We start from the raw sequence: 12,012 nt of genomic DNA on the forward strand, positions 1-12,012 counted from the left end.
AGGAACCTTGGATGAGGGGGCCCAGTCAGGCTTTCAGGCTCACACAAACGGCCCGGGGTCAGCAGCGCCCTTACCTCCTCCAAGTCTTCTGTGGCTCCCTTGGGCCCCCTCCCACCACAAGATCCCAGCCCGATTGCCACTCAGGAAATGGGAAAGGGATGGGGAGGGGCCCCAGGCGGGAACATCTGGGAGACCATCTCTCCACTCCTCACCTGAACCTTCTTCCCTCATTTTCACTGTCTTTTCAGCGCGCGAATAGTTAACTAGTTTCGCGGCTCTGACATTTTCTCCCTCCGCCAGCAGAGGATCTCCTCCGCCTAGTGAATTACTGAGTGTCAGGAAAGGTGTGGGGACCAAGTTAAAAAAAAAAACAAACCACCCTCTCCTCAACACCACACTACAGCAAAGTAAGGGGAGCCCTGGGCCAGGGTCTCCGTGGACCTCGAAGCTTAGCATGGGGTGAGGATTACCTACAGTGCCCTCTGTCACACAACCAACTGCTCCCTCTGACCATGGCCTCTGGCCAGTCCTGCTCAGGACAAGAGCTGAGATCTGCTTGCGGTCTGCTCTGCCCACCTACCCAGCTGCTTCCCAAACCAAGCCTCCAGTTCCGGGCAGGGGAGGAGATGGTCCTGGGCACAGGCGGATTGGTGGGGGCAACCGGCCTGAGAGGCCAGCGCGGGTAGAAGGATGCGCTGCTAACCCCGAGGCTGGTTGGGCTGGAAGAACGGGAACGGGGGTCTGCTTACCTTGGAGATTGAAGAGGTTCAGAAGGATGCGAGGCAGGGGATCTCAGCCTCCAGGAACCCTCTGGATCCCCCCCTCCCCAAGGCGACCCACTAGCCCAGCCGAGGTATCTGAGGAGGGCGGGGCGGAGGAGGCGGAGGCTTCGGCCAGCGGTAGGCGCGCGGGAGCCGAGTTGCAGAGCATCTCTGGAGAGGCCGCCTTTTATGGGCGTTATTAGCGCCCCTGTCTAGACTGCAGACGACACCTCTGTGTGTAAACAGAGGTGGCGGGCTCTGGCGGGAAGGGGGATGGCGCGTCAAGGGGGCGAGCGGCCCTCTCCTCTCTGGCCACAGGAAGATCAAGGCCTTTTCCACCCTCCCCCCTTCCCAGTGCTCCCTGCGATGTCAAGGTCAGAAAGACCTAGTCACGGTCAAGGCTAAAGGAGGAAGAGCCTGGTTGGTTGCGAAAAGGCTGTGGCCCCCTCCTCCTCCTCTCAGAAGTCCCTGGCTCCCCAGGGCCCCTCCATTTTCCACTAGCGCAGGTCTGGATACACATCTGCCTAATCCAGGGCTTGGAGGTTTTTGAGAACCAGGCTTCCGACACCATCCAAGTGAGACTCAAGTAGATCTTGGTGTGTTTTTTTTTTTTTTTTCAGAACAGAACAGAGCGGGCTGCTACAGGGTCCCCAGCTTCAATCCTCAGAGAGATGAAGAGTGTCCCAGGGGCTGCCCCCACCCACCCAGCCCTGCTGACCAGCCGCCTGTGCAAAAGCATCTGGTCTGGAGACAGTCATGGAGGAGTCTCCCAAGAACTGCTGGCCTTGCATCCTCAGGTGGGTTCCTGACTGTGAGACTGACTACTGGCCAAAAGGTGGGTTGTGCTGGCCCTAGGTCTGAAGGCTAAGATGTGGGTGGAGAAGGGGTTATATCCCCCAAATCAGGAAAAGCTCTGAGTCCTCGCTGGCAGCCTGGTAGAGTGATCTCCAGAACGAGAGTCCTGTGAGGCTCTGGCTCTCCCAGGTCCCCCAGCCCTGGCCACAGAGTCACAGGGAGCAGGCGATGCCACTGGGTTATGAGAAAGATAGCAGGAACCTCAGTCTCGGAGAAGAGGACACCGCAATGCTCACAGTTCTTCGGACCTTTTCTATCCCCTTACACCTTCATATTTATTGCATCCTCACTCTCACACACACAGTAAGAGACTGGCCTCGGAAAGAAAAGCTTTTGTAAATTTGAATGAAGAAAACACACACTCTATACCTTGAGATGAGTGCTGGCCCACAGCATTGCTACATGCACACACAGAGGCAGTAAAAGCTGGGGAAATTCTGCACTAATCATAGGCTCCACACACACACACACAAAGATGCACACAGGCACACACACAGGCATGTGCAGACACACTCACACACACACCCTTTCATAGGAAGGTCTCAGGGTTCCCCAGTGAGAATGCCAACTCTTGGAGGAAGGACAGGTAAGGAACCAACACAATCAGGGAATGAATCGTACTTTTTTTCCAACTCTGGGGAATGTGTGTCTCCCCAGAGTACACTCACACAATACCTGTCTCACACAGGAGTTTCCATTCTCAGACCTGCTTACTTTTATGGGAGAGGCATCCCCAAAACTGCTCCAGGCATATTTAATCCAGTGAATGGGTGGCAACTTAAACACCCTGGCACACTGGGGCTCACTGGGACTCAGAAGTACCACAGTGCCTGCCTGGGTCACTGGTGTCCCAGTGAGCCTGCACCAGCTTTCCCTTTCTTTTCCATCGCCCCCTCCTGGGGCCTTGGGGCGGGTCCCTTTGTGTGGGAAGTTTCGCTCATTTGACTTCATGTGGGTTTGTGTGCAGAAGTGGAAGGATGCCTCCTCGGAGAACTTTAGAATTCTCTTTCCCTACTGAGCCTCCAAGTTTCCACTGTGTCTACAGCTGTGTCATGGGACTACCCAGTGTACCCTCAGGTCAAGAGGGGTGTGGGTCCATTAAGGAAGCCCGGAGGTCTCTTGTCTACTCACTTCCCTTTTCAAATGAAATACACACATTTAGTGTTCAATTCTTTACATCTCAGGGAAGACTGAGGGGTTTTGGAGAGAGGTTAGAGTGGAGAGTGGGGAGAGAAAGGGGAGATGGAATTAAGAATGAACCTTTTTGCCTGGGAGATCCATTGATTTGCAACTCCTAAATCTGTACTGCTCAGCCTGGGATTCTTTGGTTAGTTACTCCAGGGTTGAGATGGAGAGAACAGGATCGGCAGCCACATCAGTAGCAGAGGCTCCACAGAGGGTGAATTCTTCAGTCTGTCTTAGTCTCAGATTCAGTGTGTGTGTTGTGTGTGCATGTGTGTGTATCACACCCCCTGCCAGACATGTATTTAAATAAAACTTGAAGACCTTCAGCCATCAGGCAAAGAGAAATTGGAGCACTCTGAATTCCAATCCAATGCTTCCAGTCTTTCTATATCTCAGGAGAGAAAAAATATCATATATAAATAAAAGTTGTTGCAGTAAAGATTTAATCTGAGATAACATTGTTTTAGGCTATATTGCTTTTTTAAAATCTCTTAACCTGACAACTTAATGATCTCATTAACTCAGCCGGATAGGAAGACAGGCGCAGATGGACACGACAGTGAAAACAAATTAGTGGCAGAGTCTACACAGCTCCTGATTGCCTGAAAGACTGAGGTTCCCAAGAAAGCTGGAGAATAGAAGCAAGGTTGGCTTAGCAAACTTGGGGCCCACAGCGTCCTTGGGGCCTGACCTCTTGCGCAGGTCGGCGGGGAAGAAAAGAGAGCAGCTTGGGAATGCTGAGCTTACAGCCGCCCCCCCAACAGGGCTGGCTAAGAGGACCGCTTCCTAGTTCCAGCTCTGAACTGTTGGCAAGGATTTGGGACCCTCTGGGGCACAAAGGCCTCAAGAACCTAAGATTAGAGCCCGATTGCTGCCACTACCACCAGAGCATCCAGCTCCCAGATGGGATGGTCATTTTTTCAGCCCCGGGATCCAGATCTGAGCCCTGACTATTAACTGAAGTGAACTCACTTACCTGCTGCCAGGCCTTTTTAGTCACTGATCATATCCTTCTCTCCAGAACCTACTCATTTGTTTGGGGCATCAGGATGGTAAAGTTTTCTCCTGTCTAGACACTATCAACAATCTGAATGACTAACTTAAAAAATTTAAGTAAAGCAAAATATGAGTTTGGGATGTACCTAGCCTGGTGTGATATCAGGACTCTTGCCCTGGCCAACTCTGGCTGTGTCAGGACAACAGAGCCTCCCCCAAACAGCCAGTGGATAGGAGTTTCAGAAGTAATCTAAGCAATAAAAATAAGGCAAAAAAAAAAAAGATTTTATTTTAAAAACAGGTTTATGGGTTCTTTTTGTCTTTTTGCATTCAGTACACTGTTATTTAGACACCACAATACTATATACAGATACACAACATTTTTTTAAAAAACCTATTTCTGATGAACATTCAAAAGAACACTGTTTTGTAATGCGCCAGTGGGAAAGGAGAAGGTGAGCCCCCACACCTCCCCAGCACCGAGCTGGCCTTTGAGGAGGGAAATGTCAGTCGGGTCTACAGTAGCTGGCTAACTGTGATTATATTGGCCTCCAGGAAGAAAACGGCTTTCCTCTGGACAATGAGTCAAATTGAAAGTGTGAGGCCTTCTCAGCTATTGCCTTGATGAAGAAGGGACTGGAGAGGGAATCTGCTGGGGGACCCACTCTCCATCCCCTTGGAAGAGAAGTTTGTCCTTTCCTTACAAAAAAAGTTCTGCTCCTGTGCCTGGCCTAATCTCAGCCTCACCATAGAGAGACAGAGAGATAGAGAAGACATATTTAGCAGCGTGGCGGGAGTTTCTGTCTTCCCTGGATTTTCAGATGGGACCCAGAAGCAGAACAGAGGTGGCTGTGGGGGCACCAGTGGCTCCAGAGAAACTCAGTTCCTTGCTTGAAGTGGGAGGGGGGATAAGAGGTTCCTCGGCCAATTCCAGCTTTTGTTGAAACAGATAGGAAAAAAAGAAAACCTAAGTGCTGTCTGTACTCCAATCACGATGCCAGGTCCTTAATACTTATCATCAAGATTAATGAGACTTTTAAAATATGCACAGAAAATCTTAACTGGGATATCTTGCCTAACTAGGGAGTGCCAAGGGGCTGGGAGCAGGAGGAGGGACTGAAAGGAAAGTAGGAGCTCAGCAGGTGCTGCACCCTGGTGGCACCCTCAGTGGGGTTGCCTGTCTACCTGCCGGGGCAAAGGATGAGTCAAGAATGGGATCATTCAGTGTTCCCCAACTCTGCTTTGGCTGGAATGATCTTCGCCGCCACTCTGCTTTCTGGCAAGGGGAGAGGGGTGAAGGCCAGAGGGAGTCGAGGCCAGCTGCCTTTCTCCCACAGTCCACTCAGACCCACCTCCAAAGCTGTTGAGGCCAGGTAAGTCCCATCTGCATAGGGGTGGGGGTTGAGGATGGGGTGGGGAATAGAGGGCAGCAGAGCCCACCATCTAATATTTTCTGCCTCCCTGTGTTCCTCTTTCTGGTTAACATTAAATATTGGTCTGCACCTGGGAAAAGGGTCCTTCTGGTGAGTTCAGATATGGTACAAATCGGCGACATAAATAGATGGGGCGGGGGCCAGTGGGCAGTCAGGTAGAGTGAAGGTGAGGTGTTTTCGATTTGCTGACCACCTTCTTCTCTTTGACCCGACGGTTCTGGAACCAGATGGTGACCTGGCGCTCCGAGAGGTTTGTGGTAGCCGAGATACGCCGGCGCTTCTCTTTAGTGATGAACTTGCTGGCCGCGTACTCCTTCTCTAGCTCCTTCAGCTGCACCTTGGTGTAGGGCACGCGTTTCTTGCGCCCGCGCCTGTAGCTGTTGACCTCGGGCTGTAGGGGGACCACGTCTGGGGGGAGAAAGAAGGCAGGCAGCAGATAGTGAGTCACGCGGCTGGACCCTGCAAACGGCTGTAGAGGCACAAGGCTCAGGGACTCATGGGGGCGGGCGGATTGTCCTCAAATCCTTTGCACCTCTGCTATTACCAAGGCCACAGCTGAAGTGAGGACACTGGGTATTGCCTCTGGCTCAAACTTTAAAGGAGGGGGTGCCAAAAGCTCAGAAATCAAGATAAATGACATTTTATATATTATACCTATACGATTATCAAAAATTTCATGGTAAAAAAAATCAAAATTTTAAATGAATGCAGGACCTGTACTACTGACTTTTCTTCTTGCCTCAGCCTCCAATCTGGTTCTGCATAGCATTCCTTATCGAATCCTTGTCCCCGTAGAGGGGTCCCTCCAAATTCCATCCTAGTTTGCTAGCCTGCAGGATTGCAAGTATTCAGGAAAATTCCTCTTTCCTAGCAGTTAGATCACTTGGGAATCAGTCAGTAAATACTCTGCCCAATTATTAGAGGAAGGTGTCCTTTTGTACGCTTAAGGGAGAGCATGTCAGGCAGGGAGACTGTTTCAGTGGGCACAGACCATCAAGTGGGGCCTCTTACCTTTGGTCACTGGCTCTGCAAGGGGAATCTGAGGCCAGCACCAACAGCTAGAGAGAAAAGTGTCCAGGTGAAGCCAGACTGCCTGGGAGTCAATCTCTCAAGGACTCCAATATTGTAAGCCACTTAGTAACATCCTAGGTGAGAATGTAAGAAATCAGGTCCCTAGAAGTAGAGGGTCCACACCCCAGGGTGTGCTGGCCAGAGGAGACACACCAAGAGAGCCCCTCTTGGGTTAAGACCAGTGGGTCACATCAATTTTCTACAAAAAGAAATCAGTGCCCCTTCCTTGCCTTCCCTCAAATGTCCATTCACCAAGACAGAGCAATTCTGATCTGGCTCCCCATCCTCATCTTTCCACCAAGGCTGAAGGAAACTCTCCAACCCATGCAGACACCCTAATCCTAAATTCTAAATACCTTGCCATACCACTACTAGTTCAATTTCTTTCTGTTCTATGAGAATGTCACAGGAACTAGAGGCTAATGTGCATCACTTACAGCCCCTCTTCCACTCCAACCTCACCCCTGTCAAACGAAAGGTCCTAGCAACACTTTCAAGCAAAGTAGGGAGATGATCTGAATAACTCACCCCTCAACTTTAAAAAATGTAATTGGCTGACTTCTTTCTGCAGGATCTAATGAGTGGGTCTGAATATTTAAGGTTTCCTCTTCAATCTTACTGCCCTTTGGAAGTGTAGACACAGTCTAGAGTAAGGGCACAAAGCTCTTTCTGAAATGCCTGTTCTCACCTCCCCTTCATGAATCACCTTCCTTATCCCCTTTCTCATTGGGTCTGCTCTCTTTCAGAGACCTTTGTCTACACAGGACAGGAAAGAAGAGGTCACTGTCACAGGCAGGGGGAAATAAAGTACATGGCAAGAATATGGGAGAGAGGGGATTCCAATGGCCTGGTCTGGCTGTCTCCAGGATGACAATTTCTATGGAAAATTGTTGGACTGTCACTTTTCTCTGCCTATGTAGGAACAGGCTAAATTTTTTTTTTAAATCTGAAAAACAAAACAACTTCACTTTAGCAAAGCAGATCCTTTACGTTAAAAACGATTTTTTTTTGCACAAGATAATTAAAAAAAAAAATCTCTCAGTTCTCAAATATGTTTTGCTCTTACAGATGTAACTATGATTTGAGAAACTGATGAATCTGGAACAAGAGTAAAACACAGAAGGTAAGTAATGATAATATGAGGTTATTATTATTATTTTCTAATCCTTGGAACATCTTTTTAAGAAATATTTTATTAAACCCATTTTACAAGATAAGGAATCTGAGGCTCAGAATAGGTAAAAAAAAAAACTCAAGTGGCAAAGTCGGGTTTTAAAACCAGATTTTTGGGCTCACTATAATGACACAGTAAGTTCTAAAATGGAAACAGACCACCTGGTACAATTTAGCTTTAAAATACTTCCATTTCCCTGGAGAACAAATGGGACAGACGTGGGTTTATGTTTCTGAGTTAACCAGATAATTGTCCCTGATTTGTTAAACGTCACTTTCTGAAAAAGTTCACAATTATCTACCTGATTTGGACTCTTCTAAACCCCAACTATAAATTTCCCATGAGGTTTTATCAACAAACCCTAAAAGAATCAATTTTTAAAAAGCAGATAGCTGGTCTAAATTGGTTATTTTTCTCTATAGAATGCCAAGGGTTGATCTGGCCAAGCTTTCTCTGGATCTGACAAAACTGCCAGTTATCTTGGGCAGCTGGGGAAATACCTTCAGCCTTGCCCTCCCAAAGAAGCCCCCTTTCATTGTCTTCTGTCCTGTCTGGAAAGGAAGTGGGATCTATAGATATGGAGACACCTGGAAATTTAGGCCCTGAACTGTGTCTATGCTACCTAAAGTAAGTAGAGGACTTGGTGATTAATTTTACAATCAACCTTTCCGTGGTCTCCCTTCAGAGCATAAGCAGGCATGCAGGCACACACACACACACACAGACACAGACACACACACACTCCACTTCATACCTGGGAACCCAAAAGACACTTCTGAGGAGCAAATAAAAAATCAGATAGATGCTTAGCCATAGCTCTCTCTTGGGGTCCTGTGCAAATGTTTCTACCACCCGCTAGATATTGCCCACCCTCTCCCACAGCAGGGCTCTGGGCTCCGAAGAGGACCTAGTTCTGCTAGAAATCCTAGCCACTCTTCTCAACCAAAATCCAATGGCTTATCAAACAGAGACTTTCAGTATGACCCAAAAAGCCCATTATTTCTATTATTCTCTTCCCCTCATCTGATTTGTCTCTGTCTCTCCCTGTCTCCCCACCACACCCACCTTCTCTCTTGAATCTCTGTCAAATTAAAAATTGTCTATCCTCACTATAGGCAGGGAAAAAAAGAACAACGAAGCAAGGGTCTATATAATTGGGTGAAGGAAGAAGCCACAACTCATCTTGGCCCTAATTATCTGGATCTTTCTGAACAATTGCCTTCATCTCCCACACCAGCCCAGACTGCCATAGATGAGGTTTCTCAGAGCCAGAGGCACTGAAGAGAGACAGTAGTGTTTATGCTGAGATGCTGCCGAACAAACCACAATTGCATAGACAGAGTTATCTGGAAATCTCACTACTTCTAAAAGAGCTCTGTGTGGGTAGAAAGATGGAGGGTGTCTGAAGATAATTTCTTATTCATCTGCGTTCTCCCTGTACCTCTGCACTGAGATACACCAGCCGGTTTCTAATTCCACACTGGGAGTGTGTGAGCACATAGCTGTTGAGACATATTTGGTTTTATATCCGTTTTCATGCCATAATTTGCAAGTGTGTTAAATCTCAGTTGGGTTGTATGATTTTTTTATGTTAAAGATATTTTTCCCTAGGAGGCTGTGATCAAAAAGTGCTTACTTTTAGCAGGTTTTGTTTTGTTTTCTTTTCTGGGAATCTTTAAGATGTTTATTTTGCTCAGATTTCTTTCTGAGCTCCTCTCCAATCTCTCACTCACTCTGCATGCAGACACAGCAATGCCAGAGCAGCTCTTTCTCATCCCCTCTTCACACTAAACCAACTGCCCATTGCTCTGCCCACAGTGGGGCTGGTGGGCATCGGCCCCTCTGCCCTTCAGCCCCTTAGCATGGTCTGTTGGCTACCAGCTACCCATGCTCCAGGAATTCCTGCTAAACCCCCACCTCCCAAGGAGCTTCCCATCCGGGTGAGACGGGCAATTAAAGGGTCCTATCTCCAGAACACATTATTGTACACCTACATGTAAGGTGCTTAATCTCCTAGAAAAGTGTTATTATGTGTTTCATGTTAGGTAGTTAATAACAGAAATCATATTATATAAAAATATAGTCAACGCAGAGTAGGCAATGCACGATACCGTGCACTAAAATTCCAAAATCCTTAAATATCTGGCAGTCAGAAACTGGGTGTCTAGTGTGGGTCCCACTTTGATCAGTTGTATTATACTAAGTCATCTTAGAATATTTACAAGAATATTATTTGCTATACTTTGTAACATCATCCAATATTTTTTTTAACTGTCTGCTCTTTCCCCAATCCCGGATGCAGAGGAATTTCAGGCCCACCCTAAAGAAGTCTTCAGGTCTTCCCAATGAAAATGTCCCTGGGTTCCCCACCGAGAGCCAGGACCGGCCCTCTGAGTAGTAGGAGGAAACATATATGACTGTTCTGGGCCCCCAGGACCCCTGCAAGCATCAGAAGGGAGCCAGTCAACTCTCTCCCACTGAACTCTGCTGATATGTAATTAGAATAAACTCAAGATCTGGATGCGCTGAATCCTGATTTCTCAGCATTGCGCTGAAGCCAAAGCTCCTGATGTGATTTTGAGAACCCTGGAACTGGTCTTTTCCTCTGGGGAGTGGGGTGGGTGGGTGTTGTAGGATTCTCTCAGAGATAGTCTCAATTGGAGAGGGAACAGAATACCAGTGTATTCCAATCCCCACCGATACATAGCCAGACAATTTCGAGGGGTTCCCAGCCTGGGCCTCAGATTCCTCCAAAACAAGCCTTCCCCTGAAACCTCATCCTCACTCCCCTCTTTCTGTGTCTAAAGCATGGGTAACTCTCTCCCCGACGTTTGGCGGAATTGGTAGTGCGCATACACACAGGATAAGAGCCCTACAGACAGGCAAAGAATTTTATCCCAGGAGAGGGATGCAAACACCCTTTTTTTCCACACTCTACAGAGATTTCAGCTCCTTCAACAATCAGGAAATTCGTGGTCAAATTGTTAAAACAAATCAAGGAAAAAAAGAAAACTTTTAAAAATAAAAAATCTACATTTCTGTAGACCCCGGCAAATTAGACCCGTATTTTAAAAACAGCAACAGCAACAAAACACCTTTCTAGTGCCTAAATGTTCTTGGAAATTCAAGCCAAGAAAATGCTTGGGGGTTCTTATTTTTTCCTCCAATTAATTCGGTGGCTTGAGCGTTTTTGTTTTAATGGTTTTAGATTCCGAGGCACCCAAGGCCCACCCCACCCCCCATTTCAGGCCGGAAGCGCGTTTAGGGGGCCAAGAACCGCGCTTGAGACTGGAGCCCGGCGGAGGGGGAGGAGGCGAGTTCCCGACTGGAGCGGAGCCGGCAGCCCGGCGCTTGGGCGCCTGTGATTGCTTCACTCTCGGCCGGGCAGCTCCGGGGAACGTGTCGGAGCAGATTTCTTCCCCGGCGCATTCCTCAGCGCAGCTCGCCCGGCCGGCTCCATCTGCAGCCCAGCAAAGCCGGCGCGCCGGGGCCAGACGGCGGGGGTGGCTGGGGCGCACAGCCCCAGGGCAGAAGGGGCTGGGAGGGGTCCCTGGCGGCGGCCGCGCTCGGGACCCTTCCTTACCTGGAAAGGGAGACTTCCAGAGGTGGGCGGACTGCGACTGTTCCTTTGAGCAGTACACCTGACTGTCCCAGCCGTTGGAGAGAGCCCAGTGCTGGTAGCCTTCGACGGGGATGAGCGCGTCGTGACGCGGCTCTGGGTGTCCGCTGATCCCAGGTACCACCGACACGTCCAGGTAGCCGGGCATCGTCTGGTAGGAGCTGGCGAAGCTGGGATAGAAGGCGAACTCCTTGGCCCTGGAGGACAGGTCGTCACCGGGAAGGGCGCCCGACGGCTCGGGGTACTTATCGCCCGGGTGATAGGCGCAAGGCTTTTGCTGCAGGTTCACGTTGTGCGACAGGCGGCAGCCGTAGTAGCTGCCACCGAACGGGTAGCCATAGCCCAGGGTGGCGCTGGACGAGGTGGGGGGCGCCGGCGGCGGGGCGCACTGGCGCGCCGCCTCCGGGGCCGGGATGTCCGTGTAGACGGCGCTCTGAGGGGCGCCCAGGGGAGCCGGCGGACGGCCCAACACGGGGTGCGGAAGCAGGTCGCGGCAGTGGCTGGCGGGGCAGCTGTTGCCCAGCCCGTCCATGCTCGGGGCTTTGCCGGGACTCGCTCCGCTGCAGCCGCCCCCCGCTCCGCCCGCGCCGCCGCCTCCCCCGCCGCTGCCGCTGCCGCTCTCCGCCGCGCTGTCCTCATAGACGTACATAAGGCTCTCCGGCCAGCGCGGATGCAGGAGCAGCGAAGTCGTCATGACATGATCTGCTCGAGCTTTTTAAAAACTCCACTTGCCAGAGGCTGCGAGCTAGGGAGACACCTCGCTCCCTTTTCCCCTCCCCCATCCCTCCTCCCTTCCCTCCCCACCCCTCCCCTCCTCCTCCTGGTGCTTCCACCGCCCTCCCCACCTTCCCTCTACGCATGCGGGTACACTTCATTAAGAAATCACCGGCTCCCGCCTGCCTCCCCTAGGCCACCCTC

General features: G+C 50.0%; 1 protein-coding gene across 1 annotated transcript; it reads right to left on the minus strand.

The window, feature by feature from the left end:
* Nucleotides 1-4,112: 4,112 nt before the first annotated feature.
* On the minus strand, nucleotides 4,113-11,796 carry HOXC13 (homeobox C13). Its single transcript, XM_055395428.1, has 2 exons — nucleotides 11,059-11,796; nucleotides 4,113-5,638 (listed from the first exon to the last, which is right to left on the minus strand). Exons 1-2 carry the CDS (start codon nucleotides 11,786-11,788, stop codon nucleotides 5,382-5,384), a joined length of 987 nt encoding a protein of 328 aa, XP_055251403.1. The 5' UTR covers nucleotides 11,789-11,796; the 3' UTR covers nucleotides 4,113-5,381.
* Nucleotides 11,797-12,012: the final 216 nt, after the last annotated feature.

This window comes from Moschus berezovskii, chromosome 6 (genome assembly GCF_049115385.1).
Source record: "Moschus berezovskii isolate FMDL1 chromosome 6, NW_MosBer_1.0, whole genome shotgun sequence".
Lineage (NCBI taxonomy): Eukaryota > Metazoa > Chordata > Mammalia > Artiodactyla > Moschidae > Moschus > Moschus berezovskii.

What these genes read in the sequence shown, in the direction of transcription:
- HOXC13 (XM_055395428.1), bottom strand. Translation starts at nt 11,788, where the DNA reads ATGACGACTTCGCTGCTCCTGCATCCGCGCTGGCCGGAGAGCCTTATG. An exon ending in CTGGAAGTCTCCCTTTCCAG is followed by an intron (nt 5,639 to 11,058) that starts GTAAGGAAGGGT and finishes TTCTCCCCCCAG; the next exon opens with ACGTGGTCCCCCTACAGCCC.